Here is a 14829-nt window from a genome sequence, read left to right as displayed (position 1 = left end):
CTGTTAACTTTTCTGAGCTAGTTGGTGCATAACGTGGTTTAGTAGCTCATTTTGATAGCTAGCCAAAGAACATTAAGCGGACATCAACAAATAGCCTTATATTTGAACTTATGGTATGCTAAATAATACAAAAACGGCTCTAAAACTAAACTAAAATATATACTTCCTATTTTGAATCTCCAGCCGTACTTTTTTATATTTCTTTTTCAAAGTATGTAGTCCAATTAACTAAAACTATTTGCTTGTTCTTTCAAACACATGGGTCTGTTTACAGCTAGAGGAAAATGAAAGTTGTCTTGATCAGTTGTGCGTGTGTAACATGGCAACCCTGGAGGGAGTGCTGTATCTTTACTATGGATGACAAAAATGTTATCCATAGTAAATCATGTGCAGGAATTGGAAGGCTGCTATAATTCCTCATCTAAGCCAATTGTCAATCAGTATATGAATCTCTGCAGGTACATTAGAAATGTAATATGATTCAATAGGCCTCTATATGTGTGCTGTAGTACAACCATGAAAATGAAACAAGTGCCTCATGAAAAACTTGAAGATAATGCACGCACAGACTGATGAATTAGAAAACATGACATCCTTTTAGCTCTTCTGTTTCTCCATTTTATTTGCTTGGACCATGCTCCCAGGCTGATCTGTACCCATGTCCTTGATTTTGGTTGAATTAGTTCCACCCTATGCCTGCTGGACTTGATACCCCAAAGTTTTTCCTATCAAATTTCAACATTACCGTTCTTGGCAGTTACCAGTATTTATTATTTAGTACAATTTTACACATTTTCACGATGAGCTTTGTGTAAATATCCATTGGCTGATTTCAGAATATCTAAAGGTTTATTTACGATGAATATTAATTGTTAATTTAAAAATGTATAGGTTCAAATATAAAGTGTTAATTTTTGTTTTATGACAGACAGACAAATGCAATCAAATAACTTTATTGCCTGACAATGGGGTTGGTACAATTTAAGTCTATTCAGAAATACACTAAAATTGGCCAAAGGTTAAAACCCCAGGATTACTTTGAAGGCTGCTTTTGTATTCCACAAAAAATGAATGTATTCTCAGGCTTGGAGTTGCCCAGTGCAATCAACTAGCTAAATAGCAACCAATAGAATCTCCGCAAATAGAAAAGGTTATTGCATTGGAATTACGGGCTAGAATTTCTATTTACCTATTTTAGGATTAATGTTAAATCAATTCTATTCTTCTTCAACTCAAGTGACAGTACTTTGTAGTTCTTGGTTTAAAAAATCAACAACAGAAGTGCACGGAGCAGCACGCCTAACTGCTCAAAATCCTATGACATCATTGTATTAAGAAGCTTAGCGATTGGTCGATTTCCAAATGACGTCCGTGACGTTGCTCCCAGAGTAACGGGCGGATATTTTCAAAATGGAGGAAGAGCAAAAATGTTGGAGGGGAGTAAAAACACAACAACAAATGTCGTTTCAATGGCTATTTGCGAGTTGTAAGAGACTCTTACAGCTGAAATAAATATATAAAGTTTTTTTTATTTCTTGGATTTCCAACTGAAACAAGCAAAATGAGTACTTCAATAGGCAATAAAATCGAGGTAAGTTAACGCTGGCTAACTTAACTTAGCTTCTCGTTAACGTCAGGCTAAGTTACCATCCAAAACGCTAAGACAAAGGGTGCTCTGAAAACTAGCTCTAACTTAGCGTGCTAAATTAGCGACATTGATTGAGCAAACATGATACTCGTAATTGCACTGGATACCTGTTGTTATTGCAGCATATTGCCAAAAACGTGTTTGCTTGCTCTTAAATTGTCAAGCGTAACGTTAACTTCATAGAATGGGTAACTTAATGCTTTGCCATCTTAGTATAGTAGCAGTGTAGAATAAAGTCCCTATAGGGCATCCATGTTGCCAATTAAAGTGGAAAGAACTGACATAAATTAGCTAGCTACGCTTAATGCATTCGCAATAATACTAGCTAGCTAAGTATTATTAACATAACGTTACGTTAAATTACAGCTGTAATGTTCTAACTATATTAGGTAAGTTAATCTCATTTAGTATATAATTTTAGCTAGCTAGCTGGCTATAACGTTACATATGTGGATGTATAGATAACGCTACGCCTAAAATATAGCAGCTAACGTTAGCGAAGTTCATTTTTTACAGAACTAATTTAACTTGCTCAGCAAACGTTAACCTTTTTCTACCGTCAATGTCAAGCAGACTATCGGCGAATAGGAACAGGGCGAGAATGACAGTTCTGCTAGCTAGCTGAAGCAGCCCATTTCCTAAATTAGTTAATTAATAAGGAAGACTATTTGGCAACCTATTTTGTCATCAAGCTAAATAACAATCATAGCTAAATCCCCAAAATTGTCTGACGTTATCGTTAGCTATCCAGTTGTGTGTCCTGTCAGCCCCACATCAAGTTGGCTTGATGCTGGTTTCTGTTGCTAGGAGACGGATATAGCTACCTAGTTACCAGGGACCGAAATTAGTGACCGTTTTGACAGCGGGAACAAACCCGCAAAATTACCTGACAGAGTCAGATGACAACAGCAACTGGTCTTTGTAACGGTAACTGGGTTTATTCGAGCAGCAGAACGTGTATAGCAGAGACCGATTTGCTGTAAAATGGTCGGGCGAGTTCTTCATTATTTTTTCAAAAACTTAAGGAGCAAATGCAAATTAGCAGACGATGGCGAGAAAGTATTTGCTGAAACGCAGGAACTCAGGATCGAGGTAGCGTTAAGCACAGGATAAACGGGCTCCTGCAGTTTCTTTGTCGATGTTAAGACGGTGTAAATAATATCTACGCGTTTTATCAGTTGCATACTTTGAGGTATTTTGGTAATTTTACATTAGGTTGAGTAGAAGCTTGTGTTCTATCCAGCACACTTTTTATGTTACTACTTTTGTATTTACAAATATATATTTTATTGTGTGTGACTAAGGGAGACTTTAACACAGACTGTGTAACAAAATGTATGGTCCATAACTAGACATGGAGCTGCGTTAAACAAATGAACACGTTATTTCTTGTTAACACATGCCTATTGAGAGTGTTGGTAGTTGTTACACCAGTATTTTTCTCACAGGATTTCAAGGTTCTTACCTTGCTTGGACGGGGCTCGTTTGCTTGTGTATACAGAGCGAAATCCGCCAACACTGGTTTGGAGGTGGCAATCAAAACGGTAAGCCGCCTTCTATTTGAGTGCTTTGTGTACCTTTCTTCCAAGTTGAATCATTGTAGTTAATGTTGCCTTTGACACTTGTTTATGATTCAAATATTTATATATAAAAAACTATGAAAGAGGACGTACTTGCCATACAAGTACACTGTGGCATAGGGCCGGGCTCATCAAATATGGCCATCGAATCCAAATCCACCCCTGGTTTTCTTTGCCACCGGGTAATTAACTGAACAGTTAGTGCTACTGATTGGCCAGTCTTCACACCTGACTCTCAGGCGAAGGGAAGGTGGAAAACCAGCAGTTCTCGCCCCTCGAGGACCATGATTAGATGATCCATGGTGTAGAGGGTCCTTTTTGACTATTATGTTGGAGGCTGTACTTGTAGATTGACTAATGACGTTGTGCATTGTTCTGCACTGTCTGTAATGACGCCGTACATTGTTCTGCATTGACTGTAATGGCGCTGTGCATTGACTGTAATGATGCTGTGCATTGAGTGTAATGGCATTGTGCACTGACTGTAATGGTGCTGTGCATTGTTCTGCATTGACTGTAATGGCGCTGTGCATTATTCTGCACTGACTGTAATGGTGCTGTGCATTGACTGTAATGGTGCTGTGCATTGACTGTAATGGTGCTGTGCATTGACTGTAATGGTGTTGTGCATTGACTGTAATGGTGCTGTGCATTGACTGTCATGGCGTTGTGCACTGACTGTAATGGTGCTGTGCATTGACTGTAATGGTGCTGTGCATTGACTGTAATGGCGTTGTGCACTGACTGTAATGGTGCTGTGCATTGTTCTGCACTGACTGTAATGGTGCTGTGCATTGTTCTGCACTGACTGTAATGGTGCTGTGTATTGTTCTGTATTGACTGTAATGGCACTGTGCATTGACTGTAATGGCGTTGTGCATTGACTGTAATGGCGCTGTGCACCTGTAGATTGATAAGAAGGCCATGCAGAAGGCAGGGATGGTCCAGCGGGTCAGTAACGAGGTGGAGATCCAGTGTCGGCTGAAGCACCCGTCCATTCTGGAGGTGAGTTTGAACAGGTAGACTTCTGCTTGCTGGGCTCAATGCTAGCATTTAAGAAACTTGTTAGCACATTGTTGTAACAAGCAGAAAACTAATGGAGCACACTAATGCATCCCAATTAGTAGATGTGCTCATAGGTAAAATATGGGAGATTGCTCATTGTGTCCTCTTTTGTTCTAGTTGTGTTAGTACTTTGAAGACAGTTACTATGCGTATCTGGTCCTATAAATGTGCCTGTCCTCTTCTCTTGTAGCTGTATAACTACTTTGAGGACAGTAACTATGTGTACCTGGTCCTGGAGATGTGCCATAACGGAGAGATGAGCCGGTATCTGAAGGACCGGAAGAAGCCCTTCACAGAGGATGAAGGTGAGCACTATACACTGTAGTACCAGAGTTCTGTTATGCACGTGTTATAACTGGGGAACACAGTGTTATAGACTTGTAATTACTGATGCTATAATGGGGTGGGGGGGGGCATGTAACAGTATCAGCTATATGCAATATCAGCTTATTTCTTCAATAAGGATCAATCTCAAGTACGGTGGTGTTAGTTTCAGTGTATGTGTATTCCTATATATACCATATCTATTGTACCATTCCTTGCCTTTAGTCTGACATACCTTACCTACTGACCTAACCTGTATTCACCATGTGAACTAGATGTGGTGTTCATGGCTGTAGACAACTGATACTTGTGAATTGTACCTAATCCTACCCGTGTTCTGCACTTAGTGTACGTTGCTTCGGATAAAAGCGTCTGCTAAATAAAGATAATGTAATATCGTGGAAATGGTGCTTTGTCTTCACAGTTATTGTATGTCTTGTGGTGACTGAGTATGTTTTGTGTGTGTTCTGTGTTTTGTCAGCGCGGCACTTCATGCACCAGATCGTGAAGGGCATGCTGTACCTGCACACACACGGTATTATGCACCGGGACCTGACCCTGTCCAACCTGCTCCTGACGGGCAGCATGAACATAAAGATCGCCGACTTTGGGCTGGCCACCCAGCTGAAGATGCCCACCGAGAAGCACTTCACCATGTGCGGGACGCCCAACTACATCTCCCCCGAGGTGGCCACGCGCAGCGCCCACGGGCTGGAGTCGGACGTGTGGTCGCTGGGCTGCATGTTCTACGCCTTCCTGACGGGGCGGCCGCCCTTCGACACGGACACGGTGAAGAACACGCTCAGCAGGGTGGTTCTGGGCGAGTACGAGATGCCGCCTCACGTGTCGCGCCAAGCTCAAGACCTCATCCGCCAACTGCTCCGCCGGAATCCCGCCGACCGGCCCAGCCTGGCCGCCGTGCTGGACCACCCCTTCATGACCAACCGCAGCGGGGGCGGGGACGGGGGAGGGGCTCCAGCCGGCGGGGAGGGCTCTATGGACAGCGGAATCGCCACACTCGCCACCTCCTCCAGTAGCGGGGGCAGCCGTCTCTACCACAAGGCCCGGCATGTGGTGGGGGGGCCCACCTTACCCAACCGCCTGGCCCCCGTCCCGGCTGAACCCAGGGGCCCCTGCGACTCCGGGTGCGAGAGAGGGGAAGAGGAGAGGTGGCCCCGCACTAACAGTCTTCCCAGAGGGGGCCGGGGGAGGGCGTCCCAGCGGGGGAGGGGAGAGGAAGAGGAGAGGCCCCACTCACGCTACCTGAGGAAGGCGCACTCCTCCGTATCGCCGAACTCGTCGGCCGTGCTGCCCCAGGACGGCAGGCAGGGGGCGCTGGACAGGTGCCGCTCTGTGGAGGTGCTGACGGATTCAGGGAGGCAGGTCTTTCCCTCCAGCTACACAGACCCTCCCGGGGGCCAGGGCTCCCCTCCGCACATCAAAACCACGCAGTAAGGCTATATACTGATGAGTTTTAGTTACGTCAGCTAACGTTTTACTAATGTTTTTACGAACGTCTTTGTTTCTCACATTTAATCTGTGTGGTTTTACATGGCTTCTGGTTTGCACCGCCTGTGTAATGTGGCCGAATCTTTAAGGGACAGTAGTGCTGTTAAATGCTTTACTCACAGGTTTACCAACACTTTCACCCCTGCCAGTCTAACCCAGCTCCCTCTGTCCTGTTCTTCAGTTATAAATCCCTGCCTTTTGGGTCAGATTTATTGAGACCTTTAGCGTGTGTAGAACACAGGCTAAACTAATAAGATGACCACTGATTGGTCATGGTATTTGTTTTGCACCAATCATTGTGTGTGTTGTGTTGTCAAAAGGCTTTGGGTTTTGCAAGTGCTAAAGGTCTCAGGAAATCGGATCCTTGTCCTTGTATGGTTCTTCTCTGACATTTCTTTTTTTAATGCTTAAAAATGAAGTGACATTCAGTTTTGTATTGGGAGCGAAATATGTGCTGTACGTGTGAAAAGCAGCATTAGAAAGGGAGTTGTAGTCCATAGAGAGTTGTACTTTTGTAATATTCAGCATTTGGTCTTTCTGTCCTAGCTCTGGGTCTCTCCCCCCACACCCATCCCTGCAGTTCAGCAAACAGATGACTGAGCCAGAGGCAGTTTCACACTGGTTTACTAAAGAAGGTATTCCTTTAATTAAAAAGAAAATGTCAATAGCATTAAGGTAATCATGATCATATGAAATGCTTAATTGGTCTGTCATTGAGAGGACATTTCTGATTAAGACCTGATTCTGGTCAGACCTGGCTTTCAATAGTGTTTGGTTTGGATTCAAATACTTTTCTGCATTTGACTAAGTTTGCCTGGAGTATTGAACAAATTAAATAATTCTGAGAGTTTAAACATTGCCCATCCGCTCCTCCTTGCAGGCTCATATGCACCAGGCAAGACCAATAGAGTACAGAAAAGTATTTGAATCCAGGTTTCACTCATTTTGTAATGTTGTGATTGCCGCCAGCACTGATTGGGACATTCTGCTTGTATCTCGGCTTTGATTATTGTATTATGATTGTAACAAGGCTCATTCCATTCAGGGCCAACGAAAAGACCCACAGACCTGAGCTCCCATAGCAACAGTGGCAGTTTCCATGGTGGTCGGGAGCCCTTGGTAACCCATAACTCTTGGGGCGACAACCGGGGTGTTGACCCCGCCCACAACCCAGTGCACCGTGCCCCTCAGTCCATCTCCAGGGCCTTCAAGGAGAATTTAGGAGGGGCCATCGAGAGCGGTCTCCCGGCTTCTAAAGAGCAGCCTCGGGCCATCCCAGAGAAACGCCCCTTCACGAACACCCTCCCCCCTCTGTGTGCCCTCCGCCTGAAGCCCATCAGACAGAAGACCAAAAATGCTGTGGTGAGGACGCCTTTCAAGATTATATAAAGCACCATGTCCACCACATACATAATGTACCTCATACAAGCTGGGTGTACCATAGATATGAAGCACCTTATACAAGCTGGGTGTACCATAGATATGAAGCACCATATACAAGCTGGGTGTACCATAGATATAAAGCACCCTATCCAAGCTGGGTGTACCATAGATATGAAGCACCATATACAGGCTGGGTGTACCATAGATATGAAGCACCATATCCAAGCTGCCTGTACCATGAATATAAAGCACCATATCCAAGCTGGGTGTACCATAGATATAAAGCACCTTATACAAGCTGGGTGTACAATGGATATAAATTACCTGTGCTTTTTATTTACAAAGGCTACATTTTTAACCTGTGTTGTATACTTTCAGGTGAGCATTCTGGAGACGGGGGAGGTCTGTATGGAGATGCTGAAGGGTCATGGGTCTCAGGAGCGGGTTAAAGAGGTCCTCCGGATATCATGCGACGGGTCGATGGTGAGTGAAATGAAGGAATTCATTTTTACACTTTCTCTTCTCTGTGTGATTTCAGTAGATTATCACTTCATTCAATCATTTTTCAAATGTGTCATTACTCTGGGTCACTCAGTTGTGCATTGTATTTTTTTGCTCTCTGTGCAGATCACCATCTATCAGCCCAACGACGGCATGGGCTTCCCCCTGCAGGACCGCCCCCCCACCCCTCCTCAAGACCTCTTCATCTGCAGCCTCCAGGATCTACCAGGTAAATGCCGACGGTAACGAGCTGAGCTATGCACCAATTGCAAAGCATTTAACCGGATGTATACCAATCACAATGTGTGCTCTATCAGGTACACACCAATCACAACAAGCGTTTAAGTACATATACATACACACACAAGCACACACACACACACACACACACACACACACACACACACACGCCAATCCAAATGACTGACTGCATTTTTCTGTCCCATGCAGAGAAGTTCTGGAAGAAGTATCATTATGCCACAAAGTTTGTGCACCTGGTTAAATCAAAGACCCCAAAAGTGACCCTTTACACAAAGCACGGCAAGTGTGTTCTGATGGAAAACTCACCCAACGCCGACTTGGAAGTGTCTTTCTACGACGGTGAGCACTGTGGCGTACTGTAACTCTACATACCAAAGTCTTTCTTTTGCGATGCCTGCATCTAAATAGAGGACTTCCTTTGGGGAAGTTCCAAGGAATCTCCCGTGAGTTAATATTTCTGAGGAAGACGGTGAAAACACTGTTGACAACACAATAGAGGGCATTTTCACTGACGGGACCCCATTTTATATCGGTGAGCATCTAAATACATTCTCAAAATATTGTATTATTATTCAGTATGCTTGTAAATAAGGAGCCAGCCTGCTTTTGAATAATAAATAGCATGTGAAATTATGGAATGTGTTTGACTTGTTGACGGGGGGTTTGGCATTTGAAAAAAACTTCAGTGGACCTCAATTAATATATTAGTATACAAGATGATATTATTGTGATTATTGTAGTTATTTTTTATGATCTTCTCAACCTGTTGCTGTTTGAGGATAGCTGCAAGGAGAGGGCAGAGTTTGGGACAGAGAGGTAGGAGAGGGTGACAGGCTGGGGGGGAAGTGTAAACACTTTTTTCAGGATAAAAAGTGTTGTATAGTTTAGTAAGCAAAATGAACCATTTTACACCTCATAAGACCGATAATATTCCATGTGTCCTTTTTGGAGTCGGCAAATGGCCTTTTTGGGAAAACTGCCTAGACATAGATTAGAAAAAACAAAGCAGAATGCTCATTTTTGGTGACATTGTCCTTAAAATTGTCCAGTGTTTTCACTTGGCTCCATTCTGTTTCTAAGTGCACAAGCCACAGGTACAATCATCTGTATTCAGTCAAAAACAACATCTTTTCAGTGAGAAAAAAAACTTCCACTTTCACTGTGCTTCTGTAACTTTGTTTCAGTAATATTTGGAGTAATTGTGACTCTTGGAAAACAAACGCTTTCAGAAGAGACCAGGATTATGCCTGTAATCTAAAGGGTTCTAGAACAGTAACATTTTTAAAGTTGTGTCAAGAAAAGGGGCGATACTTGAGGGGTTAACAGCCTCCGAATGGAGATTTAATGGTGTTCAGCTGCAGGTCTCTCCAGTGGCAGTATACATTAATGGCTTGTTTGAATATTTGCCTTTGAACCATCCCCCTCCGGCTCTCTCCCCTGTGAGGGGAAAACGAGGAGCGGGGTGTTCTAGCCTGCAGACTGAGAGCTGTTTCTACAGGATCTGTACATAGAGCAGCACTATACCGCTTTATACTTATTCATACAGTTTCAAACTTTACCAAATATATGCTCTGACCTAAATTATTTGCTGGAACAAAGCATCTCATTTCCACAAGGTGGAACTGAATATACTGAACTGAGTCAATAAAACACCATGCTGATGAAGACTGAATTAAAAATGGTGGAAATGGTCACAGTTAATTTAATGCATAATTGTATGGTAAAGTTTTGATATCTATACAGACAAGGTGTGTGTTTTGAGACTTAAACCAAAATGGGAAAGCATTAATTGGCCTGACATTAATTTATCTTTTATCCAAAACTTAGTTGATTAGCTTAAGTGGGGGGGACTCCCCTGGAGCAATGCAGGGTTATGGGCCTTGCTCAAGGACACTGATGTTATTGTGGCTACACTAGGGCTTGAACCACCGACCTTGCGTGTCCCAGTCATGTACCTTAACCACTACGCTACAGGCCGCCCTACACATTCCAGTCAAACAGCCACAAGGCTATAGGCTTTATCACCTGTCGTCCTGCTCCAGGTGCAAAGACTCACCGGACAGCAGAGCTGGTGCGAGTGGTGGAGAGCTCGGGGAAGTCGTACACGGTGAAGGGAGAGGCAGGAATACACGGCCTGAGCCCCGCGAGCAGGGGCTACATGGAGCTGACTGATGAGGTAATCCTGCTGGACTGTACCATTATGACACAGGGGGGTGACATAGAGCTGACAGGTAATCCTGCTGGACTGTACCATTACAACAAAGGGGGGTGACAGAGCTGACCGAGGTAATCGTACTGGACTGTACCATTATAACACAAAGGGGCTACATGGAGCTGACTGAGGTAATGCTGCTGAACTGTATCATTCTAACACATGGGGTCTACATGGAGCTGACTGATGAGGTAATCCTGCTGGACTGTACCATTCTAACACAGGGGGGCTACATGGAGCTGACGATGAAGTAATCCTACTGGACTATCATTATAACACAGTGGACAGGGGGATTGTTAAACGAGGCAAAACATTTGGATCCTAAACTGCAAACGTAAGTGTAAGTTTTACCTGTGTGTTTAAAAGAGCGTTGTCACTGTTGTCCAGGGCCACCGCATGTGTCTGTCCATCGAAGCCGCCATCGCTGCAGAGGAGCAGCGGACCGCCTCCTCCACACCCTTCTTCCCCATCACCGTCGGCAGGTGAGCTGGCCCAGAGGCATCGTGGGATATCTGCAGCCAGGCTGCTCTTATAACCACCTGTTTCAGCCGAGTGTCAGAATACATTCGATAAGCATGTCTTAACTTGAATAATAGTCTTTTTGGAATGTTTTTCCCAACATTCTAAGTCAGTCTTCTAGAACCCCACTGCTTTCAGTGACATGTTAACTGCAAAAGTCCATTTGCAATTGTGTAAGGAGTCAAATTTGTCTCACCTCATTGGTAATAATTTTGTCTTATTTGACAAAGAAGTTAAAAATTTCAATGAGTTTTTTTGCAGTGCAGTGATTGTTACATCAGCATTAGAATGTACGGTTCGGACCATTTGAGTCATGTATTTGTGATCTCACACTGTAAAGCGTTAAATGTGTTTTGGCTGGCCCAGAGTAAACTGCGTGTCCTCTGCTGAGGTGAATCGCACCTGAACCCCGAAATCTACCCAACCTATCTCCCCCACGTCCCTCTCCAGGAGACCCCCCAAGGCAGACTCCCCCAGCCCGTCCTCCCAGAATGCACCAGGGTGGAAGCCCCCCACCGTTTCTGACGTGGCGCAGGTCTGCCTGTCTCCCCCCACCCAGCCCCCCCACATCACTCCCTCGGTAAGAGCCCCGCCTCACACAAATAACCCCAAACCCCACTACCCCACTTACAGGCACTTACCTACCCTTACCCTGTACTTATCACCTATCTAACCTTTGCTTACTCTACCATGATTGCACTTACCCTTTTAAAAAATAAAATCCGAGTGCTCATTATGTGGATAGTAGTTATTTGTCTCAAGATTCGATTTGGGTTTTTTTTACTTGCTAAATATGTGGATGTGAAGCTCTCCCTGTCATACTGAAGCTCAAACCACTTTTGTTTCTAAGAGTGCTCGCCAAACAGTGTTAATTTAAATAAAAATGTCACCCCTCTCACAAAATGTGCTGTAGCCACAGATTAGTTAGTCCCCAGACCGCCTGTTATCGCATCACTGATTTCATTATGAATCACCACAGTCCAACTGCAGTTTACAATTCAGCCATTTGGAGGCACTTTCAGCCATAGCGGCGTTTAGAAATAGCATTTTATTACATTAGACATTGACTAGAGCTGGAGCAAATGAAATCAGTGGCATCGTAGAGGTGCATGCCACCAGTCCTAGGAAAACGAGAGGTTAGCAACCAAACGTGAAGGAAAGTGTCAGCACCACAGAAGCACACAATGAATCTACACACTTTACCCTAATCCTGTAATCCTTAAGAGGAAAACTGCAAACACACAATCCGCTGATCCTGATGATCGGAAAGGCTTGTTTTAGCTCCAGAGGGAAGCTGCAGTGACTCGTTAGCCACGGTCTCTGTCCTCTCCTCAGATGATCTCCTACGACGGCTCGGACTTCACCTCCGCCAGCCTGGTGAAGAACACCTCCCCCTCGGCCCAGAAAGGGCACAGCGCCGCCAGCACGGGGAAAGTGCTCAAGTCTGTGTTTGTGCCCAACATCGGCTGGGCCTCGCAGGTAACTCCACCCACACACAGTACAGACCATGCAGATAACCACTCCACTCACACACAGTACAGACCACACAGGTCACCACTCCACTCACTCACAGTACAGACCACACAGATAACCACTCCACCCACACACAGTACAGACCACACAGATAACCACTCCACTCACACACAGTACAGACCACACAGGTCACCACTCCACTCACTCACAGTACAGACCACACAGATAACCACTCCACCCACACACAGTACAGACCACACAGATAACCACTCCACCCACACACAGTACAGACCACACAGGTAACCACTCCACTCACACACAGTACAGACCACACAGATAACCACTCCACTCACACACAGTACAGACCACACAGGTAACCACTCCACTCACACACAGTACAGACCACACAGATAACCACTCCACGCACACACAGTACAGACCACACAGATAACCACTCCACCCACTCACAGTACAGACCACACAGATAACCACTCCACCCACACACAGTACAGACCACACAGGTCACCACTCCACTCACTCACAGTACAGACCACACAGATAACCACTCCACCCACACACAGTACAGACCACACAGATAACCACTCCACTCACACACAGTACAGACCACACAGGTAACCACTCCACTCACACACAGTACAGACCACACAGATAACCACTCCACTCACACACAGTACAGACCACACAGATAACCACTCCACTCACACACAGTACAGACCACACAGGTAACCACTCCACTCACACACAGTACAGACCACACAGGTAACCACTCCACTCACACACAGTACAGACCACACAGGTAACCACTCCACTCACACACAGTACAGACCACACAGGTAACCACTCCACTCACACACAGTACAGACCACATAGGTCACCACTCCACCCACACACAGTACAGACCACACAGGTAACTGTGCGTATGTGTGTTTGTGTGTTTGATGGTGTCTGTCTGTATGTGTGTTTGTGTGTTTGATGGTGTCTGTGCGTATGTGTGTTTGTGTGCGTATGTGTGTTTGATGTTGATGATGCACTCTATCTGGTACCTACAGCTGACCAGTGGGGAGGTGTGGGTGCAGTTTAACGACGGGTCCCAGCTGGTGGTGCAGGCGGGGGTGTCCTCCATCATCTACACCTCCCCCGACGGCCGAACCACCAGGTACAGCACCTCCGCCTCAGAGCCTCCATGTGTAAACTCAGTTCAGTGTCAGCGCTGAGTTTTCCCCCCTTCATTCAGACCCCTGTGCACGTCTGAGCCGCTCTGTCTCTCCTTGCAGTTACAAAGAGAACGAGAAGCTCCCGGAGCGCGTGAAGGAGAAGCTGCACTGCCTGTCGTCCATCCTGGGGCTGTTGGCCAGTCCAGCAGGGCGGCGCTAGAGAGAGCTCGCTCTCTCACTCCTGTGGTGCTGCAGACACACCTGGATTAACTGTGAAGATGCCACTCTCCACACTGTGTCCCATTGCAGAGCGACAGACTCTTCCTCATGCACTGTGTGTGTAAATAATGATGAAAGTTAAAAGAATAATGTAAAAGAATATATATATTTTTAACGTTTGTTCTTGTATATTGTATACGAGTCTCAGGAGAGTTTCCCTGAAGGCTAATTTACACGTTGTCCACAATGAAATGTACGCTGTAGTGTATGCAAAGCAAAACAAAACAAACAAAAAAACCTTTTAAATAAAAAAGCTGTGGGCTGGGTGGATCTGGAGTCTGTAACTGTTCAGCTTTTATTGTTCTTTTTTCTCCCCACTTTAACAGTCTCAAAATGAAATCTCAGATGGAGGAGTGCCACACACTATTGTTGCCACACAAGTGTTTATTAAAACAGGTATATAAAATATTAAAGTGTTGAACCGTAATGTAAAACCTTAAGTTCTAACATTTTCTACTTTTATTGAAAGTATTAAAAAAGACCTATGTTTTGCAGTATATGCATTAAATGTATAACAATTACATTTTGTATAAAATGTAGGACCTCATTTGATTGGTTTGTGTAAGAGCAGGAAGACCTGATACTTTCCCCAGTTCTCTATAACGTAAATTGTGTATATTGGTAAGTCCAATAAACATTTTTAGTTAGACAGACTAGATTTATCTAATATTGTTTACAAAGAATATTGGGGTTTTTTTTTTTCAATACCACCGATATTTCAGCTTGAAAGAAACTACAGATAAATGAACATTTAAAAAAATTCCACACTAATTGTCTGATTAGGAAATGGTTCTTAACACCAAACATTCAGGATGTCTATCCATCCATTATCATAACCCACTTATCCTGAACAGGGTCGCAGGGGCGCTGGAGCCTATCCCTGCATACATTGGGTGAAAG

The 14829-nt window shown here is 44.5% G+C and overlaps 1 protein-coding gene across 1 annotated transcript; it reads left to right on the top strand.

The window, feature by feature from the left end:
- The first annotated feature begins 1404 nt into the window (after window positions 1-1404).
- plk4 (polo-like kinase 4 (Drosophila)) lies at window positions 1405-14213 on the top strand. Its single transcript, XM_061246136.1, has 16 exons — window positions 1405-1591; window positions 3097-3192; window positions 4138-4233; window positions 4484-4598; window positions 5099-6068; window positions 6673-6761; window positions 7172-7488; window positions 7888-7992; window positions 8137-8239; window positions 8461-8610; window positions 10314-10447; window positions 10871-10965; window positions 11453-11582; window positions 12338-12481; window positions 13546-13652; window positions 13771-14213. The coding sequence occupies exons 1-16, from the start codon at window positions 1562-1564 to the stop codon at window positions 13868-13870; spliced, it is 2781 nt and encodes a 926-aa protein (XP_061102120.1). The 5' UTR covers window positions 1405-1561; the 3' UTR covers window positions 13871-14213.
- Window positions 14214-14829: the final 616 nt, after the last annotated feature.

This window comes from Conger conger, chromosome 6 (genome assembly GCF_963514075.1).
Source record: "Conger conger chromosome 6, fConCon1.1, whole genome shotgun sequence".
NCBI classification, from domain to species: Eukaryota; Metazoa; Chordata; class Actinopteri; order Anguilliformes; family Congridae; genus Conger; species Conger conger.
The sequence above is the reverse complement of the archived record's forward strand: the minus strand, read 5'-3'. Positions and strand labels throughout refer to the sequence as shown.